This window comes from Equus asinus, chromosome 4 (genome assembly GCF_041296235.1).
Source record: "Equus asinus isolate D_3611 breed Donkey chromosome 4, EquAss-T2T_v2, whole genome shotgun sequence".
Classification (NCBI taxonomy): Eukaryota; Metazoa; Chordata; class Mammalia; order Perissodactyla; family Equidae; genus Equus; species Equus asinus.
In genome coordinates this window covers 40,081,537-40,095,583 of record NC_091793.1, presented here as the reverse complement: position 1 = coordinate 40,095,583, position 14,047 = coordinate 40,081,537, and the positions used below count along the sequence as shown (strand labels likewise).

At 42.3% G+C, this 14,047-nt stretch overlaps 1 protein-coding gene across 2 annotated transcripts in view; it reads left to right on the top strand.

Annotated features, from left to right (window-relative positions):
* Nucleotides 1-3,780: 3,780 nt before the first annotated feature.
* Nucleotides 3,781-14,047, top strand: part of BLTP3B (bridge-like lipid transfer protein family member 3B) — an 87,364-nt gene continuing 77,097 nt past the window's right edge. For both annotated transcript variants that reach the window (XM_014835022.3, XM_070507135.1), the window contains exon 1: nt 3,781-4,085. In XM_014835022.3, the coding sequence (XP_014690508.1) occupies nt 4,042-4,085 (44 nt within the window). In that variant the 5' untranslated portion in view covers nt 3,781-4,041. The remainder of the gene's footprint in view (nt 4,086-14,047) is intronic.

The window sequence follows — 14,047 nt, the reverse complement described above, 5'->3', positions numbered from 1 at the left end:
CAAAATAGAGGAAGATAGGCACAGATGTTAGCTCAGGGCCAATCTTCCTCACCAAAAAGAAAATTCTAGGGCAAATCCTGGCTCTGCCACTAGTCGGGTTGGACAGGTTAGTTAACCTCTGCACGCCTTAATTTCCTCATCTGTAAAATGGGATAATATTAATAACACCCCAATGCATAATTGTTTTATGAAAAGTAAATGATAACAGTCAAGTACCTGGTTGTAGTTATCATCATCATCATCATCACCATCATCATCATCCTCTTACATGATCCTTCTCTGTTAACTTGGATACATGGCAAACTCCTTCAAGTCAGGCACTCTATTCTATTGATGTCAATATCCTTTCGTTTCAAAAAATCATTGAATGTCCAAAGTTAATTATTTCCAATTTTAGTCATTCTGTTTTCTCTAACTTAATATCAAATTGGTAAGACCCCTTACTCCAAACATGGAAAGAATATTTTATAAATCTTACATCATAGAGCAGGCATCATTTCTATTTATCTCTCATCTTTTAAAATATGCTTTTTCAGGGGGCCAGCCTGGTGGTCTAGTGGTTAAGTTCGTATTCTCCGTTTCAGCTGCTTGGGGTTTGTAGGTTCAGATCCCAGGCACGGATTTACACACTTCTCATCAAGCCATGCTGTGTTGGCGTCCCATATATGAAGTAGAGGAAGACTGGCATGGATGTTAGCTCAGGGACCATCTTTCTTACACACACAAAAATATGTATATGCTCTTTCAATCCTGTCTCTCCTTCTGGTTATCATTTATCATTACCCTTTGTCATTGAAGCTTCTCTTTTTGCTTTTCTCAACTTACATGCTCCTCATTCAAGGTCATTTTTGTTGTTGGCCTCAGCTCTCATTAAATACTGATAAATCCTAAAGCAGAATTTCCACCCCTAACTATAATCTGAATGTTTCTAACCAGACATTGTGAGATAACCTTAAAGGCAACAAATCCAGAACTGAATCTTATCTCCAAAACTGCTGGTTCCAGCTATATTACTTATCTCAATTAGTGGTGTGCCCCTCAATATCTACCCAGGGCCTCAAGCTAGAAATCTCAATTACCTTCAACCCCAGTCCCTGAAAATCTCTGGAGTCTGTCCTTGACCTTCTTTCATTTCTACTCATACTGCATTATTTCTCCCCCGAAATAATGCCACTGCCTTCTCAATGCCCCTCCTGCCTCCATTCTCTTCTCATTATGAACTGCCCTCTGTACTGCCAGCATAATTAGCAGCAAGTATTTTTCTAAATCAGAAATTTGACCATCCTCCCTAAATTCACTCACCATGGAAGTCTTCCATGGTTTAACATTGCCTGTGAAATAATGTCCATATATTTGCAATCTCATTGTCCTAAAACCCATCTTACAGTGTGTACTGGTAAATGTTTAACAAGATCTCCAGGAAAAAGCCCTGATTTGTAGTGTTTACTACCTTCTGTGGTGTAATACTGTCACCGTGGCTGATTTCAAGCTATCCTGAAGTCACCAAACACCAAACACAGAGCTGGGAAGAGATGCACACAGTTGGTTTGCATGAGCTAGTATGAGCCAGCTTCAGTACAGACTTCTCAGTAAAAGTTCAGACACTATTCACCTTCACACCATACACTCTCCTCTCCCAGGTTTAGCACAATAATCTCAGGTATATAAGTATTACCTCTAACATATGGACATGTACTTTTGGCAATGTATAATTTTAAAAGAGTTAAAAATATGACTGATATAAATACATAATGAACATGTGCAACAGATTTATTTGTCATAATAATGAGTGAACTAGCTTTACACCCTATCTTGTTGGTTCTTGCATTAATTTGTTAATAAATCTTTGATGAACATTCATTATATATTTGTATGACAGTCACGTTTTTAACTTTTTGAAAATTATACTTTGATAATTAAAAAGCAATTAACAAAAATGTAAACTAATTTAAAACACTGAATTTATGGTGGTTTTATGACATTAGGTGTTCTCTTAATCCAGCCAGAGTAAAATTGAAATCATTACCACGTATTTTCTCAATAAGATTCTATAACTACAATTATTAACCTGTGGTGTTCTTTGATACTTATTACTTTGAAAAGGAATTCATGTTTTGTTCTAGCCACATTAGGCCACTTGCCATTTAGAATCCGTGAACTTTGACACTGACACTTCTGTCCTTTTTGAAAATTGGGTTCCACCTGCCTCAAACATCCTTTTCTGCCTAGCGAATTAATAATAATAGCAACCAGTCTATTGTGTCTAGCACTGAGTACTTTACCTTCAATAGCTTGATTAATCCTCACAACAACCTCATAGGGCTCCAGAGGTTCACTACTTTTCCTATGATGACATGGCTAAAAATCCGCAGAGCTAGGTTTCAAATCCAAGCCGTTGACTTCAGGATCAGTTCTTTTAACATATTAAGCCGACTTATTCTTATCTTTGAAGTAGTATCACCGTTGTAAATCCATCTCTGACTTAACGAGACAGAATGAATCACTCCTTCCTTTGTGTTCTCATAGCACTTTGCTTCTGTTTTCAATACTACTAGTGATAATAACAGCATTTATTAAGAGTTTGCCACGTGCTAGACATCTACGAAAACTTTATATGCATAATATCATTTGGTTCTCACAAAATTCTGACCTAACTACTATTATCTCCAATAGATGAGGTAACTGCGGCAGACAGAGATTAAATAACTTGCCTAAATTTACAGAGCCACAAAGTGGCTGAGCAAGCACTTGAACCAGAGTCTAATGACAAAGCACTAACAATCTACCTTCCATGCTGGGCTGTTAACTCTTTGATGAAAGGAACAGATTTTTGTTCTCGTTTAGGCAACCCTAGATACTTGAACAGTGCCTAGTTTACAGTGCATGATAAACGTTAAGTGAGTAAATAGTCAACTCACATGTACCTTTCTCTTCCTTGAGGAGGGCTTAGGGCTTGGCTGTTGTTGGATTATGTGTAAACTATTCCCGGGCCCTCCCCGCGACGTACCCACACATCTCCTGATACATTCCTCAGAGGCAGTATAATTTCTTTTCCTCTCTTAGACATCACTAGGTGGTCATTTTCACCTGTGAAGAAAGGCGGTTTGGGGCTGGGTGGGGTGGAGGTGCACAACTGTAACAGTTTTGCTCGCCATTTCAGCAATTTCCTTCCTTTCTACAGAAAGTTTTAAGTGAACATTTACATCCTTATTTCTTTAGATACAACACCCTAGTGAGATGGGTAAGGCTGATATCATTAACCTATTTTATAGATGATTAAACTGAGGCCAAAAGTAAGGAAATTATTTCCTCCAGGTTAACACAGCTAGAAAACACTAGCGCCAGGAACTGAATTTAGACCTTCTAATTCTCAGGGACTCTATTTAAAAAATAGACACGTTGTCAACTTGTCCTTCCCTTAGGATTGGAATAGCCAGAGGAAACATTAAATTACAGCATTTAGCCGAAGGAAAGCAGAATATTTTAGCAAAGGAGAAGAAACTGAGGAAAGAATATGAAGAATAGAGCAAAGCAAGCCGAGCAGTTTGTGAAGTAAATTCCTAGGAAATGAAATAAAGAAGGGGAGGTGGAAGGATTCAGTGTTAGAGGAGGAACACGACCAGAAGGTCGCGGGGGAGGACTAAAGCCCGAGTTTCTGTGATTGGGAGTTAAAGCTACCAGGACCGCCAGGGCAGAGGACTGCGCCTCCGGAGCCCCGGGCAGAAGCGGCGGGGCGCGCCCCTCCCGCGCCTGCCCGGAGCCTGCGTCGTCCCGCCCCGCGCCCGCCCTCCCCCGGTCTCTTAGGTGATGCTGCGGCCAAGATGGCGCCGGCGGTGGCCGCGGTGTCCTGAGCGCGATGCTCGGGATCCTCGGCGGCAGCGGCGGCGGCTGTGGCCTCGGCCGGGGCCCCAGGTCTCTCCCGGACGTGAGCGCTCAGGCGCCTCTCCTCCGGCCGGGGTAACCCGGACAAAGAGGAGACGGCCACGGGAGAGGAGGCCGTGAGGAACGCGGCGAGAGCGCGGCGCCTCCCGCCCCGGCACCATGGCTGGGCTTATCAAGAAACAGATCCTGAAGCACCTCTCCAGGTCAGTGAGAGCCGCCGGCGTGGGGGCCGGCCCGCCTCCGCCCTAGCCGGCGCGAGAGGCCGCGGGGGCAGCAGACGTGCGGTGGGCGACCCTGGGGCTCCCCGCTCCAGGCGAAGCAGGGGTCGCGGCCCCACATCTCCCGTCGCCTGCGGCGCCCGGGGCTGGCCTCGCGAGTCAACCCCCGGACGGGTTCTCCCGCGGCCGGGGACCCCTCTTGGTGGGTCCTTCGCGGAGGCTGGAGGTGGCTTGGCGTCCCCCAGGTGCCTGGTGTCTGTGGTGAGATGAACTGGAGCTCGGTGCGCGCCTACCGTCGGAGCAGAGCGACCCCGTTAACCGAGGGCGTCTGGCGCAGTGTGCGCTCTCCGGGCTGGGGCTCGTCTTTTCAGCGAAATGTTAACCTTGTTATTGTTCTGGATTCACCCCACCTCGCCGTTCCCGCCCGGAGGCATGAGAGGGTGTGCCTGTTTGCACAGTTAGGATTTGTTTTAGGTAAATAACAAGAGTTCCCAGCTTTGGCAAGTTCTTTCTGCGGTCGTTGTCGTCCCACATCCGTCTCACAAAACAGTGTTTGCTATTTTTATGCTCAGATCCATAAATTTAGGGAGCCGAAGCTGTGGCCTGTGGTGATAAACCCAAGATTTGTCATTCTTTCCATTTCATAACGCGGTTTTAGTCAGAAACATGACTCAGTAAAGCTGGCAGTTTGTAACTGCTCCTGGCTTCTCCATATTTGTCTCAAGAGACAGGCTAGATGTAGGATCTTTTTTTCCAAGTTGTTAACAGCGAATTCAAAGTGCTTGGTTATGACCCTTTTCTCTGTTATTTGTAAGTTAATGATTACTTCTAACTGATTTTAGGAAGAGATTCAGATATAATGATATACTTGAATAGTAAAGACAATTCCTGTTTCTCCGGATCGTTGTATACCACAGGTTATATATTGGAGAACAAAATCAATATTTCTGTGATTCAGCAAATATTTTCCTCACTTATAACATTAAATAAGATATAAACATAGTTTTTAAAAAGTAACAGATTGTGGCAGCATTTATGAATATACACTTCTTAATATTACTACACATAAATTGTGTATGTGGTCTCATACCGAGTTATCTCGTTTTCGAAGAAGGTTTTATCTTTATTTTTTATTTATTATTTAGGTAAGGTCTGACTTGTCAGATGTCCTCCAGCCTTTCTCATACTCAGGTCTATAAGAAAATTCAGACCTACAGAAAATGATTTGATGTGTATTCTCTCACCCTCCCAAGGATGATGATGCATAGCTAGTTCTATTATAGATGCATAGGAGAAAAGTTTATTCAATCAGTGAGTGCTTTATGGCTTTAGAGTTTAATTCTCTTGTAGAACTCCGGTTGAGAAGGACTCTTAAAATTTAATGGCACAGATAATGGCTTACTTCACAAAATAGACAATACCCACATATTCAGAGTTGAGTCTTTAGGATTACTTTTTAATCTGTGTGATTTCTAAAAGCTGTGTTGTAAATAGTAATGAGGATTTTTTTCCAGAGGTGACATTTTGAAACGTTTGAGTTTTCAGTTATTTCATAGTTCAAAACTTCCTTAATTCAGATAACTGAAGAATATCAAATTCATGTTCTTTTTTTTTTTTAAAGATTTTATTTTTTTTCCTTTTTCTCTCCAAAGCCCCCCCCCGGTACAAAGTTGTATATTCGTAGTTGTGGGTCCTTCTAGTTGTGGCACGTGGGATGCCGCATCAGCATGGCCTGATGAGCAGTGCCATGTCTGCGCCCAGGATTCGAACCGGTGAAACCCTGGGCTGCTGAGGGGAGCGCGAGAACTCAGCCACGGGGCTGGCCCCTCAAATTCATATTCTTGGTTAATCTATTAATCTTACTGCTATTGCTGTCATCTCCTAAGAAAAATACAGTTATTTCTAAATCTAAAGGACAACAATAGACTAAACAGGGTGGGTATTGTGATAAATTACAGTTAATCAAGTAGGGATGAACTTTTGAAATTACCTGAGTAAAGCTTAATTTTACAAATTATCCAGTAATGGAAATGTTACTTTGTTGATCTAATCATCTGGAATACAATCTAATACAGTTTAACAGGAAATACTTAGAACAGATTACTTTCCAATAATAGACATTCATGTGGCCAGTGAATGCGACTTATGGCACCTTCTTAAAAGAGGACTTACCTGACCATACTTTTCTCTGTAGCACTCATCTTCATCTGTCAAAATACATATTTATTTATTTGCTGTTTGTCTTCTTCACTGAATGTAAACTCCATGAGGGCAGGGATTTTTGTTTTGAGTCTAGCATAATGTAGACACTCAACAACTATTTTTTTAATATTTATTTTTAAATGAGGCAAGACCGTAAGCCACCAGTATTACCACAGATACTAGGTATGACTAGTTTTCTTGTGGTTTTAGGAAGCAATGGGTAATTGAATCATTGAATAAATGCAGTGCCTTCAGTGTTCTGGAAAGGAAGGACTAGGAAAATGACCTAGGGGTTTATGTAGGGGTCTTCCATTAAGGAAAACTGTCTAGGAACCAACAGTAGAAAGAGAATGCTTACACTGAGCCTTGCCCAATGGTAAAACTGTAAGATTAAAACCAGTGTACCTGAATATAGACACTTGAGAAACTGGTATATTGGAAAAGTATGAAAAAGAAATTATTTTTAAGAGATTAACAGATACTTTAAGTAAATACTGAACTATTTGAGAAGTGTAAATCTATAAACTTGTTCCCTGCCTAATTGGTGTTTAGTTTGTATCCCAGGCATCTCTTGCACTATTTTTTTTTTCTGCCTTATCTCCTCAAACCCCGCCGTACATAGTTGTATATCTTAGTTGCAGGTCCTTCTAGTTGTGGGATGTGGGAGGCCGCCTCAACGTGGCCTGAGGAGCGGTGCCATATCCGTGCCCAGGATCCGAACCCTGGGCCACCGCAGCGGAGCGCGCAAACTTAACCACTTGGCCACGGAGCCGGCCCCTCTTACACTGTTAATAAAAAGTTTGTGTGCTTGGAACTGATCTGAAACTGAACAGAGAGAGACAGACAGACAGAGACAGAAAGAGGGAGTGTGTGTGTGTGTGTGTGTGTGTGTTTGTGTGGTGGGGTGGGGAGGGGATTGGAGTAGTTACATTTTAAGAGAAGTGAAACAAGAACTTTTGAAGGAGAAATTACCCTGATCTTTCATGCTATAATGCTCACAGAATATGTTTTGGAGGCTTCTCTAGGAGAGTATTTTTTCACAAGGGAATGGAAAATTCTAAAGAAAAGTTACAACAAATGTGAGAAAGGAAATAAGAGCAGGAGCTACCTTTCAGCTCAAGACCTGTTACTGTGTGTACGTGAGTGCTCAACCAAAGGCGAAGAGGGGGAAAATAGAAGCTGGAAGTGGAGTATATTTAAGCTAGGACCTGAAAAGGCGTAGGGAAGATTTATATACAAATGCTCCTCCCTCCTTGGCTCAGGACCTGCTATGCTGGGCACAGGGTTTACTGGGGCATAGGACAGACATAACACCACACCTGGGTGGAGTCTTTATATAGTTTAAAGCCGTGGTTCTCAACCAGGGGTGATTTTGTCCCTCAGGGGACATTTGGCAGTATCTGGAGACATTTCTAATTGTTAGACTTGGTGGGGGCGGTGGGTAGAGAGTACTGGCATCTATCTAGTAGGTAGAGACCAGGGATGCTGCTAAACATCCTACAGTGCACAGTTTCCCACAACAAAGAATTATTTGGCCCAAATGTCAATACTTTTGAGGTTAAAAAACTGGTTTAAAGTATACATATGTGTGTCAGATGATTGAACTAGTGTACTGTGCCAGTTAAGGTTATTTTGTCAGCAAACACCTGCTCTGTTTATCTTAGGTAAAAAGGGAAACGTAACAGGAAGTTATTGAAGTGGGTCATAGAATCAGGGGAAGGGTAGGAACTAGCCAGCTCCTAGATCTTCTGGAAGAGTTCTTGGACCTCAGCATGACTGATATTTTGGACAAGATAATTCTTGTTGTGAAGGTCTGCTCTATGCATTGTAGGATGTTTAGCAGTATCTCTAGTCTCCACCCAATAGCACTCCCAGAGTCTTGACAGTGAAAAATGTCCCCAAACATTGCCTGTGTCCCCTGAGGGGCTGAATTGCTCTTGGTTGAGAACCACTGCTTTAGAGTACTGTCCCGTCTCTTACAACTCCCAATCTGTGAACTTTGCCATCAAGTTTCAGATTCCTGGAATAGAGAACCTGTTCGGCCCAGTTCTATTTATCCATGGATCAGTTGTTACTGAACCCAGGTTCATTTTTGCCCATTGCCCAGAAAGCCAAACAGCAAGACGATGAGACTGCTACAGAGAGAGGGTTTAATTCACAAGGTAGCTAAGTGAGGAAGCAAGAGCGTGAGTCTCAAATCCACTTCCCCAAAAATAGGGACTCAGGGATATTTATGGGGTAGGGAGGCAGGGTCATCTGAAATGTGGAGATAGATTGGAGGTGAGGTAATTCATCTGCGCAAGAGTTGTCAGACTTCGTGGCTCTTCATAGGAGGCATGTTCACAAAATGGTGGCATTAGCGAGATCCGAGGGTGGAGTTTTTAGCCTCTTGACGTCAAAAGGTCACTTATCAGACATCTGCACAGGCCCAGTTGATGGGTTGGTGGTCTCACCCTGCCTGAAGTAGACAAGGGGTTCTAATTCCTGAAAAACAGCTCAAACACCCATTACCATGGTGATCCACGCTCCAGGGAGATGTTATCTATAGGAACCCAGTGGGAGTGAGATAGCATATTGCCTAAACAGCATGGTTACCAATGAGTGGGTAAACAGCTAAAAGCTATAATCAGTAAGTGCAAAAAGGAAAGAAAACTTTAGTTTATAGCTACTTAATCATCAATGGCTAACTGTTTGCCAGTTTCACAGTTAGCAGTGGCGGAGGGTTATACAGCAAAGATATGGTCATGGGGAGAACTCTTTTGAGGCAGGCTTGCTGCTCCATTTGGTGTCTTTATTAAGCACTGAATTAAATTCGATTTCAGAGGGCCTCATTTGCTATGTTAAGGAAATTGAACTTCATCCTGGGAGGTGACTGCTAGTAAAGAATTCCAGACAAAAGAGGCACATGATCATTAAAGATGCCTGGTTTTCAGTGTGGTTTTTGGAGTACAGGGTTCAGGAGCAATTGTCTAGGATGGAAATATAGAGTCTCAGAGGGACTCTGATTAACTTAAGTAGAAAAGTAATGTATTGGGAGGATATCAGTATCCCACAGAATTTATGGGAAGGTTAGAGAACCAGACTTGGAAAGGGACTGGATCCAGGCCAACTCCAAGGATTTAGGTAGGAGAAACTACATGACATTGATGAGGACTTTTAGGCTGCTTAATTTTAAAACGGTTTATGACGAGGACTTTTAGGTTGCTTAATTTTAAAACGGTTTATGATGAGGATTTTTAGGCTGGTTACTTTTAAAACTGCAGATGAGAAGCAGGCTCCGAGGACTGGAATTTTGCTTGCCCTTTTGAGACATTTGCGTTTGTGAAGGAAGGGGGGATGACCTTGTAGGGACCTGAAATTGGCCACCCCAGGATATGTCTCTTTGGCATCAGGATTGTTTTGGGCTGATTGCTTTCGATAAACTGGGACATGGAAGGAGGCTCTGGGGAATGGAACTTGCCCTTGTTGGGACACATTTACATTTGTAAGGTAAATCTCTACCTGTAAAACCTGCCTCCCTCTCTGTACCAGGAAGAAGAGGAGAGATGACCTTGTCCCTAGAAGCTCTTAATGGGGAAGGCAAGAACTTGGTTGCTGTCTGGCAATCTCATGTAACTGGTTTAGGGTGGTGGCATCTAACCTTTCTAACCTTTACTTAATCCGATTTGATTCTTGTCTAAAAGTCATGAGATCACCCAATGACCAGACCCCACCTGCACTGATACCATTTTAACTTTTTTTTTTCATGTTCTTTCCTTTGTCTTGTAAAGAGATGAATCATATACCTATGCCTGAAATTTAGTTCCAACTCTCAACTTGGGGCAGCAGCAGCTCTGCCTGCCCATGGGTCCTGTCCCCATGCCAGCGGCGGCAGCAGCAGCTCCCCATGCCAGCAGCATCTCTGACTGCCCGTGGGTCCTGTCCCCACGCAGCAGCCTGACTGCCTGTGGGTCCTGTCCCCATGCCGGCAGCAGCAGAAGCTCTGACTGCCCATGGGTCCTGTCCCCATGGTATTCTATTCTCTAAATAAAAGAGCACTACTGCCAGATCTTAAGAGTCTAAGAAATCTTTCTTTGGACTCCTCGGCCCACTGACCCCGCATCAACATGATGTGTTCCCTAAACTAAGGGGAAGCAACAAATAGAAAGGTAGGGTGGCCTGAAAAGATTGTTGAATATTTGGATTATTTGTTAAGGAGATTAGGAAGAGTTGAGCACTTGTAGGAGCTTGTGACTGAATGGCAGTGTGACAAGAGGGTTTAGATAGCCTCACAATGTATTTATGGGATGCCTTAGGCTGTGTAAGGAAGGAAAGGGGAGGGCAGCAGCTGATAGCCTAGGGAGAAAAGGAAAGAACCATCCTGAGATTGGAAATTTTATCTAGGTGAAAGAGCAGTTGAGAAAAACAAATGAGGGAACTGGAAGGATTGGAAGTTTTGTCTGAAAAGTTTCGTATTAAAGTTTAAGATTTTAGAGGTACAGTAGGCCTAGTTTAGGGCGAGGTCTTGTTACCAGTTGAACTCTCTCCCCAACCAGGGAGAGACCTGCGGAAGGGTCTCTTGCTCTTCTTGGGGTTCTTCCTCTGTTTGGTGTCGCAACTTTGAAAGGAGACTGAAGCTGAGCTTTCAATAGCACAAGCTTTATTGAATCGTCAAAGAATGTAAAGTGGGAACTAAGTTTACAAATGACTGTCTCAGCTCCTGGGCGATTAAGCAGCTGTTATAATGGGTCAGGGTAATGAAGGGGAGCAATATTCGTGGATATTCTGGGAGCTGGGCAGGCTTTTTTCCCGGGTAACAAGAGTGCCACTCTTTGCTTTCCTTATGTGGTTATATTGTGCGGTTGCCATGGCAGTTGTAAACTGTCATGGTGTCGGTGGTTGTGTTCCATAATATGGTAATATATTACATTAAGCGTATAATAAGCTACCTGGTCTATGTCAGGTCAAGTCAGACTGCCATGTTGCCTTCAACCGGTTTTAACTGGTTTTGACTATATGCCTCCGCAGTCTCCTCCTTCCTCTTTTTGTGGTTTCCTGTAAGCTAGAGAATGGTGTTAGTCTTGTTCCCAGCAGGGTTGCAGTTAATGTCTTATGGGGTCGGTGGGCCAAGTAACAATATCAGATAAGGCCATGGAAGTGAGTTGCTGAAGAGAAGTTAAGGTGCCTGTAATTGGAGATGAATACTGCTAGGTCTGTAATTGTTCCTGCAGTGGACATTCTTAAAAGGAAATACAACATAGATTAGACTGTCAGAAATTATTTTCTCAAGTGATAATTTTATATAATTATTGATAGGCTAATTATTTACATCTTTCACTTTTACAGTAAAGATCAATAAATAATTTTTGAGAGTTTATGTATACCAGGTTCTTGAGCACTGGGCATTAGAGATACAAAATTGGATAAGACATGGTCTCAGCTGTTGGGAAACTTCAGTGATTCTATTCTGGCATAAGAAGCATGAGTAGGATCACTAAATGTAACCTATTTCTAGAATTATACTGCCAGAGGAAATTTGTAAAATCTGGTTTACTTGGATCGGACAACTGGGAAAAGATTCATTAAATATTACCTTTTAGGCTTATAAATAAATTTACCTTTATAAGTTTGGGGACTTTTTTTAAAGTAATTTTTGGTTACATAAGTTAACGGTATTCTTAAATGTTATTATTATTCTAAAATAATCTCCAATAATGTTGATTTGGACACTAGGTATACTAGTTGTTTCTTTTCTTTTCTTTTCTTTTTTTGAGGAAGATTAGCAGTGAGCTAACATCTGCTGCCAATCTTCCTCTACTTTGTATGTGGGATGCCTGCCACAGCATGGCTTGCCAAGCAGTGCCATGTCCGCACCCGGGCTCCAAACCAGTGAACCCTGGACCGCTGAAGCGGAACGTGTGCACTTAACCGCTGTGCCACTGGCAGGCCCTACTAGTTGTTTGTTTAGCAAATATCTACTGGGTGCTACTTTGTACTAGGTGTTGGTCCATAGTGCTGGAGCAAGAATCCCTGCCCTTGATGCAGTTTACATTTTAATCAGAGGAGGCTAATAGTAAATAAATAAGTGAAGTATGTTGTATCAGTTTGTGATGAATGCTATTGAAAAAAATACAGGGAAAGGGGATAGGAAGTGCAAGGCAGTGGGGATGGAGTCTGCAGTTTTAAATCTGGTGATCGAGAAGGCTTAACTGAGAAGGTATTTGAAAAGAAATCTGAAAGAGGTGGTGGGAACAAATGCAAAGATTCAGAAATGGAACCTTGCTTGTCATTGTTGAAGTATATCGAGGTCACCAATGTAGGTGAAGTGGAATGAGGAGTCAAGTGAGTAGAGGAAGATAAGATTAAAGAGAAAACAAGGGCTAGATCTTGTGGGACCTTTAATGACTTCGGCTTTTACCCAGAGTGAGATTGGAAACCACTGGAAGGCTTTGAGCCAGGGATCTCAATGCAGCCTTGTGATCCTAAATAAATAATAGGAGGGCAAGAGCAGAACAGGAGCCCAACTGAAAGTGCTAACTATCCAGGTGAGAAAGATTAGCCTGGATCTAGGAAGATGCAGTAGAGTTATTGAGATGTAGTTAGGTTCTAGATGTATTTTGAAGGTAAAGCCACAGGATTTGCTGATGGATAGATTGAGAGAAAGAGAGAAGTCATGGATGACTCCATAGTTTTTGACATAAACCACTGACAAGATGGAGTTGCTCTTAACTAATTTGGAGAAGATTGCAGGAGGAGCAGGCTTATGGAAGATCAGAAGTTTGGTTTTGGATATGTTAATTTGGATGCCTGTTAGATATCTAAATGGAGATCCCTTTTATTTGTGAACTAATTTAGACTACACATGTTTTAGTCTGGCAATGACAATGTCAGTGTTTTTTGTGTGGTTATCTTTTGGTTTATGCAAAAGATAGTTACGACAAAGTGAATTGTAAATTGGATTTTAGGGGTTGGATTTTTTTTTCTTTTTCTGCTGTTAAGTGCACTTGTAGAAGCATCTGAGATTGAGCAGGTGCCCATTTCTTTCACATTAATTTCCACCTAAAACCAGATATTGATTTTTGCAAAAGTTACTCTCAGGAGATTGATTTGAAAACTTCCGGTGAAAAGCAGGTTGGATGTTTGATCCATTGGATATTGTAATATGACCATCCTAGAATCAGAAGGGATTTGTTCCTGTCTCAGAGAAGGAAATCATTAGGACAGTGAGATTTGTGACTTACCCAAGGTTTGACAGGTAGTGTTGTTACTGCACAAAGGGCACAGTCTGCTTGCCGCCAGACAAAAGCCAATTGTCAAGAGGCAAATGGTGGCAGAGAAAGGGCATTTTATTACAGCTTGCTAGCAAGCGGGAAGATTGCTGACTAATGTCCAAAAGAACCATCTTAAGGGGGCCACAGAATCTTGAAGCAGTTATTATAGGCCAGTAGGTCATAGGGGAGGGAATTCGGAGTGTTGACCTAGGAGACCAGATCTTTCAGTTTTCACTGATGATGGCTATCAGCATAGACTCTCTGTTTGAGGGGTCATCACATTTCTAAGGAACTCAAAAGAACGAAGTCATCGTCTTATCGCAGCAGGGAGGTACATGTGCAAGCAGGGGTCATAAAATCTACAGAGCAGGTAGATAGATCTCCTGGAGGGTGCATATCTAACTGGGTTAGTTAGTCAGAGGTCATTCAAAGTTACGTTATGGTTTCTCTTCTACAATAGGGCTTCCCTTATGTCAACCTTGTGTTGAGCTGGCA